At 43.6% G+C, this 11,488-nt stretch overlaps 1 protein-coding gene across 2 annotated transcripts; it reads right to left on the bottom strand.

Moving 5' to 3' along the window:
- Nucleotides 1–3,413: 3,413 nt before the first annotated feature.
- LOC118367329 (mediator of RNA polymerase II transcription subunit 18-like) lies at nucleotides 3,414–8,258 on the bottom strand. Of its 2 annotated transcripts, XM_035750680.2 has the most exons (6): nucleotides 8,099–8,258; nucleotides 7,333–7,650; nucleotides 7,104–7,232; nucleotides 5,635–6,959; nucleotides 5,312–5,414; nucleotides 3,414–4,351 (listed from the first exon to the last, which is right to left on the bottom strand). In XM_035750680.2, the coding sequence occupies exons 5-6, from the start codon at nucleotides 5,382–5,384 to the stop codon at nucleotides 3,798–3,800; spliced, it is 627 nt and encodes a 208-aa protein (XP_035606573.1). In that variant the 5' UTR covers nucleotides 5,385–5,414; nucleotides 5,635–6,959; nucleotides 7,104–7,232; nucleotides 7,333–7,650; nucleotides 8,099–8,258; the 3' UTR covers nucleotides 3,414–3,797. The 2 variants fall into 2 exon arrangements, with proteins under 2 accessions (XP_035606573.1, XP_035606572.1); XM_035750679.2 differs by lacking the exons at nucleotides 7,104–7,232; nucleotides 7,333–7,650; nucleotides 8,099–8,258 and having other exon boundaries at nucleotides 5,681–6,145.
- Between the last annotated feature and the right edge of the window lie 3,230 nt (nucleotides 8,259–11,488).

Raw genomic sequence — 11,488 nt, forward strand, 5'->3', positions numbered from 1 at the left:
GCAGGGACATGGAATACTGTGCCCTGTGAGATTTCACAATTTAGGTCATTATTCTACTTACCTACTTTTGCATTATCGGTCTCAATGGCACTGCCTGTGCGCTCACAGACACCAGAATGGGATAGATACAACTTTGCAATCTCTATACTACAACGGAGAATGAATAAGGAGGTGGATAGAATCTTATTTCTTTCGATGAGTAGAAGTAACACATTTCTAAAATATCGATGATGACAGTATGTTTAGCTTTGTAAGATTATACATGACCAACCACCCAGCTTCTGAGTAGTTAGAATGTCTATTTCCCCACAGCTGGCTACTATACCGGGAGAATTCCAGCAAATGTGCCAAAAATGGCAACCATGAGTTTGTCTGACTATGAGTAAGTAAAAAACGAAATCAAGACATCAACACTACGAAATAACACTTATGGAATTATATAGTAACCAAAAAAGTGTTCAAAATATCAAAATATATTTTAGATTCTTCAAAGTAGCCACCCGTTGCCTTGATGACAGGTTTACACACTCATGGCAATCTCTCAACCAACTTCATTAGGTCGTCACCTGGAATGCATTTAGCAGGTTTGGCTTGTTAAAAGTGGAATATCTTTCATTCTTAATGCATTTGAGCCAATCAGTCATGTTGTGACAATGTAGGGGTGGTATACAGAAGACAGCCCTATTTGGTAAAAGACCAAGTCCATATTATGGCAAGAACAGCTCAAATAAGTAAAGAGAAACGACAGTCCATCATTACCTTAAGACATGAAGGTCAGTCAATGCGAAAAATGTCAACAACTTCGATAGTTTCTTCAAGTGCAGTCGCAAAAAACATCAAGTGCTATGACGAAACTGGACCGCAACAGGAATGGAAGACCCAGAGTTACCTCTGCTGCAGAGGATACGTTTATTAGAGTAACCAGCTTCAGAAATTGCAGCCCAAATAAATGCTTCACAGAGTTCAAGTAACAGACACATCAACTGTTCAGAGGAGACTGCATGAATCAGGCCTTCATGGTCTAATTGCTGCAAAGAAACCATTACTAAAGGACACCAACAAGAAGAAGAGACTTGCTTGGCCCAAGAAACACGAGCAATGGACATTAGACACGTGGAAATCTTTCCTTTGATCTGATGAATCCAAATTTGAGATTTTTGGTTCCAACTGCAGTGAATGGATGATCTTCGCATGTGTGGTTCCCACCGTGAAACATGGAGGTGGTGTGATGGTGCTTTGCTGGTGACACGGAGTGTACAAACTTTTGACTGGTACTGTAGTATTCAGACCCTTTATTCTGTACTTTGTTTAAGCACCTTTGGCAGCGATTACAGCCTCAAGCATTTTGGGGTATGACGCTACAAGCTTGGGACACCTGTATTTGGGGAGTTTCTCCCATTCTTCTCTGCTTCTCTGCTTCTCAAGCTCTGTCAGGTTGGATGGGGAGTGTCGCTGCACAGCTATTTTCAGGTCTCTCCAGAGATGTTCAATCGGGTTCAAGTCCGGGCCACTCAAGGACATTACGGAGACTTATCCCAAAGCCACTCCTGCATTGTCTTGGCTGTGTGCTTAGGGTCGTTGTCCTGTTGGAAGGTGAACCGTTGCCCCAGATTGAGGTCCTGAGTGCTCTGGAGCAGGTTTTCATCAAGGATCTCTTTGTACATTGCTCTGTTCATCTTTCCCTTAATCCTGACTAGTCTCCCAATACCTGCCGCTGAAAATCATCCCCACAGGATGATTCTGCCACCCCCATGCACCATTGCTTCAGTGAAGCCAGGTTTCCTCCAGACGTTACGCTTAGCAATCAGGCCAAAGAGTTCAATCTTGGCTTCATAAGACCAGAGAATCTGGTTTCTCATGGTCTGAGAGTCCTTTAGGTGCCTTTTGGAAAACTCCAAGCGGGCTGTCATGTGCCTTTTACTGAGGAGTGGTTTCCGCCTGGCCACTCTACCATAAAGGTCTGAATGGTGGAGCTGCAGAGATGGTTGAGGAACTCTGAAGCTCTGTCAGAGTAACCATTAGGTTCTTGGTCACCATCTGACCAAGGCCCTTCTCCCCGATTGCTCAGTTTGGCCGGACAGCCAGCTCTAGGAAGAGTCTTGGTGGTTCTAAACTTCTTCCATTTAATAATGGAGGAGGCAACTGTGTTCTTGGGGACCTTCAATACTGAAAACATTTTTTGTACCCCTTCCCCAGATCTGTGCCTCAACACAATCCGGTCTTGGAGCTCTACGAACAATTCCTTCGTCCTCATGGCTTGGTTTTTGCTCTAACTGTGGGACCTTATATAGACAGGTGTGCCATTCCAAATCATGTCCAATCAATTGAATTTACCACAGGTGCTCAAATCAAATTGTAGAATCATCTCAAAGATGGACCTGAGCTCACTTTCAAGTCTCATAGCAAAGGGTCTGGAAACAGTGTTTTAATAAATGTACAAACATTTCTAAAAACCTGTTTTCGCTTTGTCATGCTGAGGTAGTGTGTACACTGAGGAAAAAAATAATGTAATCAGTTTTAGAATAAGGCTGTAACGTAACAAAATGTGGAAATAGTGAAGGGGTCTGAATACTTTCCGAATGCACTGTATATAGGAGGGCATCAGCGGAAAACTGATCTCTAGCCAAGAATGGAGATGATACAATGGAGACAAGACCATTTTGAAATAACTGTAGATTATACAACTGGAGGCCTCAAGTCTTGTACATACAAGAGCCTCCCTCCGCTTAGGTTGCCATTGAGGTACTAATGGGTTAAGAGAAATGAGGGGAAGGGAAATCAATGCTTTTGTGAGAAGAAGAAAGGGAAAGCTTTCACAGGTATATGTATAATTAAGCAATTGAAAAAGCTAATTAGAGTTGTGGGATGAGATGTGCAGAACTCGTGGCTAATTATTACCATGGCAACCACGGCTCCTGTGTAGATGATCGGAGGTGCAGATATAACTGGCTCTAACCAGAAAGGCCGGGTTTTTACATATAGAGTAGGAGAGCTCCCTAGTGGTAAACGATGGAAATGGCACCTGTCAACAGGGTCACATGTAGAAGACAAACTTTGGGGAGTGTTGCAGACATAATTAATAGAGCTGGAATGATGGTGCGGCAGGTATGAGAGCTGGAATGATGCGGCGGCAGGTATGGGCGTTGGGCCAGTAACCGAAAGGTAGCTGGTTTGATTTCCCGAGCCAGTTGAAAATCTGTCGATGTGTCCTTAGGCAAGGCATACCCAATTGCTTCTGTCAGTGGCTATTTTTTTTAACTACACAAGTCAGTTACAAATTCTTATTTAAAATGACGGCTTACACTGGCCAAACCCGGACAACGCTGGGCCAATTGCTGGGCCATTCATTCCAGTGTTGTGAACTGCTGCACCCGCATCTGTTGAGTGCTGCAAACCAAGAGGACACAGTTGAGTTGAGAAAAATCATGTTTAATAAACACTATAGCTGTGCATTTCTGGAAACATACCCAACACAGAACAAAGCACTATCAGCATCACACAAAACCAATGTTCAGCACTAAATAGATATTGTTATTTATTGACTCATTCAAAGCCTCATTTGTCACATCGTCCATGTTGGCTGTGTCAATCCTCTTGTGAAGTCCTTTTCAAACACTACTAACATCCTAATGGCAGATGGTGAGATATAGAGTTCCTTCACAGAGACAAAGGACTGTGGGAAAGCACTTTCTTATAGGAATCATACAAAATTAAGTCCCAAAAAATACATTTTAATAAAAACTCCACTTTGTCCATGACTGCCAATAGCCACTTATAAAATCTTAACACACCCCTTCTTACATGTGTCTCTTGGGGTCAATCTTCTCCAGGTGAACTAGGGGCTTGAGCTGCTCAGCGAAGCTGCGCATGTCCTCCGACATGGTATCCTGGCCCGCGGGAGCCAACACACTGAGCTCCACCAGGTAGGAGAGTGACAGCGGCTCAGTGTTCTCTGTATTCCCAGGGACCAGGATGCGTGACAGTTTACTCACCACCACTTTGAGCACGCCTCTACGGAAAATGTGGCCCTTGGCTACGAACTCGTGGTCCATGCGGAAGCCCATTTCGTTGAGGAAGTCGGGCAGGCTGTGCGAGGTGGCCACATCCACACAGTTGCGAACCAGCGCGTGGCGGGACTTGTCACCCACCTCCGGCTGGCCCAGGTAGCGCAGGTGCCAGGGAACTGTTGGGTGGGAGAGGGAGCGGCGGGCACGTAGCAGGAATGGGTTGCCCTGCTGGCCCTTCAGGAGGTAGACCAGCTCATGGTCGGCGAATGTCTCAGGTTCCATGTTGTCACAAAGGCCCCGGAGGCGGTGCAATAGGCTTTCGAGGGCCTGGTCCAAGACACTGCCTTGAGTGGCGACATGACAGAACAGTGTCAGCAATGTTTACATTTACAAGCGTAACTTGAAAGCAGGGTAAATTGTCATTTTGACTTTTTAGAGTGAATTGAAATGCCAATTCAAAAACATAAAAGGCCTCAATGGAAACAGACTGTACTTTTCAATTAGTGAATTGCAACTGAGTTGACCAAGTTGACCAAGCCACAGCACAGGAGCTGGTATGGGGTCTTCACCTTAACATATTGTAACGACCCTGGGTTTATAAGCGTGGATATCTACTCTGCCACTCGAGCATGCTTTTGCGACACAGTCGATAGCTCGCTGGACTTCGGACTAGAAGGTTGAAGGTTCGAGACCTGCTCCCTGCCTGTGTCATTACATTGGTGTCAGAAATGGGATCGGACCTTGCATGCATGACAGCGCGTGTGCTTGGCCAGTGAGTGCGTTCCTATAAGGCGTAGAGTCGCAAGCTAGCGTGAGGACGCACTCTTTGAAAGGAGGGTTTATAAGCGCGGATATCTACTCTGCCACTCAAGCATGCTTTTGCGACGCAGTCGATAGCTCGCTGGACTTTGGACTAGAAGGTTCGAGACCTGCTCCCTGCGTCATTACATTGGTGTCAGAAGTGCGATCGGACCTTGCATGCACGACAGTGTGTGTGCTTGGCCAGTGAGTGCGTTCCTATAAGACGTAGAGTCGCAAGCTAGCGTGAGGCCGCGTTCTTTGAAAGGAGGGAGTAGTGTAACGACCCTGGGTTTATAAGCGCGGATATTGACTCTGCCACATGAGCATGCTTTTGGGGCACAATCGATAGCGCGCTGGACTTCGGGTTAGAAGGTTGAGGGTTCGAGACCTGCTCCCTGCCTGTTTCATTGCAATATTTACACTTCAGACACCTAAATACAGAATACCAAATAGGTATGCCAGCCCTAATGGTGACGCTAGAATTTCGACCTAGGCAGACTCACCTTGCAGCAGGTACTCCATCATGTTGATTGTGCCACCCGTGATGGGCAGCACTGAGACTGGTGGGGCCTCCATCACACGTCAGTGTCAGACAGGTAACGTTAACTAGATCAATGGAAAAAATGAAAACACATCGTGTTACAGACTACCAGTGACTATAAACATGTATTTTTCGTGAATGCATCTCTAACCTATCCAACTTTCCTGACTGGCTAAGTTAGCAGGCTAGTTTAGACAGACAGTAGCTAATTTTATTCAAACAAAGTTAGCTAGCCAGTTAGCTAGCCAGCCAAATAAACTACAGCCAGAAAGTATTACAACTCACCGATAAGATAGTTACTGCGAAATAACGCTAAATGCACTAAACTTGCCTTATATATTTGTCCTTAAACTGTCGCGTATCTGCTTCTTCCTTCCCAAACTGCACTGCACCAACTCAAGCTAACTTGCAACCTAGCTAACGTTAGCTCATAGCTAAATAAGGTTAAATTGAAACTAGCTAGCTAGGAAACTCCAAACAAACGTTCAAAAGCAACCGCTACACATATGCCACTATCAGCAGTGACAGAACAGAGTTGATTGAGCCCGTGTGATAGAGGAATAGCTAGTTATTATCTAGCTCGTCACCCAGATCCGCGCATTTCGCAGCGGGTTGGAGCATGGAGCATTCAAGAACGGCAATGTTGTAGAGTGTTCTGAAAGCAACTCAGTGGCTCGATGATGAGTTCAAAATGTCACATTTCAGCAACTTGTTTAAAATTATGTCACAAATGACTTGTATAGATATCTAAATACACAGGCTTTATGCTTTTTGAGATATAGAGCAGACTTTCTTCGTTTTCTTTTTTTCTTTTTACAGTGGTTTAAAGGTTAAAAGTACAGAAGTGCTTGACACAGTGCAATACACATTTGAAGTACAAACAAAAGGTCATGCAATAATGTGATTATATAAAACCAACCATTCAAAAGCCTGCAAATAATTCCCAATAACAATAGTAGGCCTTTTTGGAATGTTGTGTGCCTGAGCACAATGGAAAAAAAACTTGATTTAGGCTATTTATTACTCCTCTCATCAAAGTAGTATCATTCTTAGTTCCTAGACCCTGATATGACTGTGCACACACTCATTGTCATTTATGATGTCATCTCTCGGTTGGAGTCTCCTGATAACCAAGGATGAATAAACAAGTGTAGGTTCTTTCTCCTGTTGAAAGGAGATGCATAGATGAATGCGCATAATACCATACTGCTGTGCAACTAATTATCATCATCATCGTTTTAACAAGAATAATAATAGTAATGTCGGCTAGATAAGATAACTTATCAAAAGTTGGTCCACTGGCCACCAAAGAGAAGCTGATTGGCAGAAGCTTAAACATTTGAACAAACAGACACACATTTATTTTTATTTTAAGTAATCCCATTAAAACAGATAGGGCCTCAAACTGCACACATCTCCAAAAAATGTTATTAATCTTCAAAGATAACAATATGGAATATTTATCCTGCCTGTAATTATTCTCCATTTGAAATGGCATCATATAAACAGTGCCAGTACAACAAAGAAAAGGCACACAGCTGCAGAGATTCCAGCGACTGTTGATGCCAGCCACTGAGTTTCTCGGTTACCTGAAGGAGTAGGCCCATTGTCTGTAAAAGAGGCAACAGTGTTGTGTAGTGTTACTACAGAAAATGCTGGTAGTGAAGTATCTGTCAATCCTGTTGAAGTTATTGAACTTGTGGAACGTCAATGAGATTGGGGTTTAAGAACTACTCAAAACTTTTGGTTCTCACCTATTCTTTTGTTGGTGGTGTTGTTCAGAGCGGAGTCAAGTGAGTAATACGTGCTGGTAATCACATTCTTTGTTACTTCATGCATAAAGCCACTGCCTGGCACAGCGGTTATTACTGGCATGTGAGATTCTAAATAAAGAGATAGATGGTTAGGGTGAGCTGTAAACAAATTTAGTGTAGACGATCAATCTGCTTGCAAATTATCTCCAATTATAATAAGCTGACTAACCTTTTTCAAGAACAACTGAAGTGGACAATCCATATGTCATCTTGTCATTTTTATACAATTCACATGAGTATATTCCTTGATCCTTCTCTGTAAAAGGGCTGATTACCAGTGAACGATTCCTTGAAACACTCTTTCTATGCCATAAATCTTTGGAAAGGCGATGTCGGCCACTTTTATCCTCATGAAAAAGCTAGGTGCGGCGCTGACCAGCATTGTTTGTACTGTAAAACCAGCTAAAAGATTCTGGATGACTTTCATTACTTATGCAGGGTATCAACAATTTTCTACCAAGCGGTGTGCGAAGAGGACTTGAAGAACCTACATCAGATTGATAAAAACAATAAGAAAGCACAATAGCATTACATGAAAGAACTGTTTATAAAGTGTGGATTGATGATTGAAATAGTTGTACATGTCTCGTATGCCTATAGAAAACAATAACAACATGTTAATACAGCTTCATAAATTGTCTAAACAAATCACTCAATGCATGTCCTATTTGAATAAACTGATTTGCATGTCCAAATATTGAAATTGAATTGAGTGAGTATTCGAAAAAAGTGAGTACTCAGTGAGTATTCGAAAAAAGTATATTTTTAAGTTTCTGTGGTACATCTGTATACTAATTGTTTGGCTGTATAACAGTGTACAATAAGGTTAAACACTGTATATATATAGCCTTGTGAATTTTCAATAAAGTCCCATACATATGTGAGAATTCTAGTATTGAGCAATATTAATGTTTTTGTAAATTTCAGACACTTACCTGATGTTGGAAATGAGGCCCAAACCATAAATACAATAATTATGGCAGAGGTAGCGATCATGATTACAATCACTGATGAGGCAGATTACTTTAGCATTGTATTTTTTTTTTAAACACAGGTAATCTGCTCTAAAATGTGTAGGCTACAGGCCTAAGCCAAAACTGCCACTTAATGTTTGTAATTTAAAGCTATAGGAAATTAAGCTGAAGTTACAAATCTAACAGTTGACTCAGTATGAAACAGAAATAAGAAATAATGCTTTACATAAACATTTACGAACACCTCCCACACAGATGTTTCCTCAGAACCAATGGCATAGGCTGTGGTGTAGGTGTCAGTGACACAAAATGGTGCCCTTGACTAAATTTGTTTGTATCTCCATTTTCCATCAGCGGGTTTGCATGCAGCTTCTTGCAAGGCGTTATCACCATGTGAGAACATGTCATTAGTCACTAGGCTTGTCAGCCTTCATTGGAAATGTTGGTTCCATTGCATTGCAATTGCTATTAGAAACTGAATGTTTCGGCCTAGATCTTGACCTTTATGTTGTTTTTCAGAGAGGGATAGCCAATCAAATCGAATCAAATCAAATCAAAATGTATTTGTCACATACACATGGTTAGCAGATGTTAGTGCGAGTGTAGCGAAATGCTTGTGCTTCTAGTTCCGACAATGCAGTAATAACCAACGAGTAATCTAGCTAACAATTCCAAAACTACTACCTTATAGACACAAGTGTAAGGGGATAAAGAATATGTACATAAAGATATATGAATGAGTGATGGTACAGAGCGGCATAGGCAAGATACAGTAGATGGTATTGAGTGCAGTATATACATATGAGATGAGTGGCATAGTTAAAGTGGCTAGTGATACATGTATTACATAAGGATGCAGTAGATGATATAGAGTACAGTATATACGTATACATATGAGATGAATAATGTAGAGTATGTAAACATTATATTAGGTAGCATTGTTTAAAGTGGCTAGTGATATATTTTACATCATGTCCCATCAATTCCCATTATTAAAGTGGCTGGAGTTGAATCAGTGTGTTGGCAGCAGCCACTCAATGTTAGTGGTGGCTGTTTAACAGTCTGATGGCCTTGGGATAGAAGCTGTTTTTCAGTCTCTCGGTCCCAGCTTTGATGCACCTGTACTGACCTCGCCTTCTGGATGATAGCGAGGTGAACAGGCAGTGGCTCGGGTGGTTGCTGTCCTTGATGATCTTTATGGCCTTCCTGTGACATCGGGTGGTGTAGGTGTCCTGGAGGGCAGGTAGTTTGCCCCCGGTGATGCGTTGTGCAGACCTCACTACCCTCTGGAGAGCCTTACGGTTGTGGGCGGAGCAGTTGCTGTACCAGGCGGTGATACAGCCCGACAGGATGCTCTCGATTGTGCATCTGTAGAAGTTTGTGAGTGCTTTTGGTGACAAGCCAAATTTTTTCAGCCTCCTGAGGTTGAAGAGGCGCTGCTGCGCCTTCTTCACGATGCTGTCTGTGTGGGTGGACCAATTGAGTTTGTCTGTGATGTGTACGCCGAGGAAATTAAAACTTACTACCCTCTCCACCACTGTTCCATCGATGTGGATAGGGGGGTGTTCCCTCTGCTGTTTCCTCAAGTCCACAATCATCTCCTTAGTTTTGTTGACGTTGAGTGTGAGGTTATTTTCCTGACACCACACTCCGAGGGCCCTCACCTCCTCCCTGTAGGCCGTCTCATCGTTGTTGGTAATCAAGCCTACCACTGTTGTGTCGTCCGCAAACTTGATGATTGAGTTGGAGGCGTGCGTCGTGGGTGAACAGGGAGTACAGGAGAGGGCTCAGAACGCACCCTTGTGGGGCCCCAGTGTTGAGGATCAGCGGGGTGGAGATGTTGTTGCCTACCCTCACCACCTGGGGGCGGCCCGTCAGGAAGTCCAGTACCCAGTGGCACAGGGCGGGGTCGGGACCCAGGGTCTCGAGCTTGATGACGAGCTTGGAGGGCACTATGGTGTTAAATGCCGAGCTGTAGTAGATGAACAGCATTCTCACATAGGTATTCCTCTTGTCCAGATGGGTTAGGTCAGTGTGCAGTGTGGTTGAGATTGCATCGTCTGTGGACCTATTTGGGCAGTAAGCAAATTGGAGTGGGTCTAGGGTGTCAGGTAGGGTGGAGGTGATATGGTCCTTGACTAGTCTCTCAAAGCACTTCATGATGACGGAAGTGAGTGCTACGGGGCAGTAGTCGTTTAGCTCAGTTACCTTAGCTTTCTTGGGAACAGGAACAATGGTGGCCCTCTTGAAGCATGTGGGAACAACAGACTGGGATAGGGATTGATTGAATATGTCCGTAAACACACCAGCCAGCTGGTCTGCGCATGTTCTGAGGGCGCGGCTGGGGATGCCGTCTGGGCCTGCAGCCTTGCGAGGGTTGACACGTTTAAATGTTTTCCTCATGTCGGCTGCAGTGAAGGAGAGTCCGCATGTTTTAGTTGCGGGCAGTGTCAGTGGCACTGTATTGTCCTAAAAGCGGGCAAAAAATTGATTTAGTCTGCCTGGGAGCAAGACATCCTGGTCCGTTACGGTGCTGGTTTTCTTTTTGTAATCCGTGATTGACTGTAGACCCTGCCACATACCTCTTGTGTCTGAGCCGTTGAATTGAGATTCTACTTTGTCTCTATACTGACGCTTAGCTTGTTTGATTGCACTGGGAATAGTTACACTGTTTGTATTCGGTCATGTTTCCAGTCACCTTGCCCTGATTAAAAGCAGTGGTTCGCGCTTTCAGTTTCACGCGAATGCTGCCATCAATCCACGGTTTCTGGTTTGGGAATGTTTTAATCGTTGCTGTGGGCACGACATCTTCAACGCACGTTCTAATGAACTCGCACGCACACCGAATCAGCGTATTCGTCAATGTTGTCGTCTGACGCAATACGGAACATATCCCAGTCCACGTGATGGAAACAGTCTTGGAGTGTGGAATCAGATTGGTCGGACCAGCGTTGAACAGACCTCAGGGCAGGAGCTTCTTGTTTTAGTTTCTGTCTGTTGGCAGGGATCAACAAAATGGAGTCAATCAAAGGGTTAACAGGAAGTCAACATGTGCTACCTGACTACAGTATATCATCTATAGTTATATTATAGTAGAGGTTGATGGCCAATGTCCAACATTTGGTTGTATTTTGTCCAGCATTGTCCTCTTCTTGGGGTTCCCCAGGGTTGTGTGTTCTGATAATATAGCGCTATAATCAGTCATAATAACTGTCAGGGGAAAAAACATGATTCTGATATATGCAGAGTTGGATATTTGAAGATATCATGTATTTAAAAATAAACAACAATTCGATACATCAAGGTAAAGAATTGGTAGACAGTGCTCCGCCCGTAAATGCGGGACTCCGC

This window comes from Oncorhynchus keta, chromosome 34 (genome assembly GCF_023373465.1).
Source record: "Oncorhynchus keta strain PuntledgeMale-10-30-2019 chromosome 34, Oket_V2, whole genome shotgun sequence".
In the NCBI taxonomy this organism is placed as follows: Eukaryota; Metazoa; Chordata; class Actinopteri; order Salmoniformes; family Salmonidae; genus Oncorhynchus; species Oncorhynchus keta.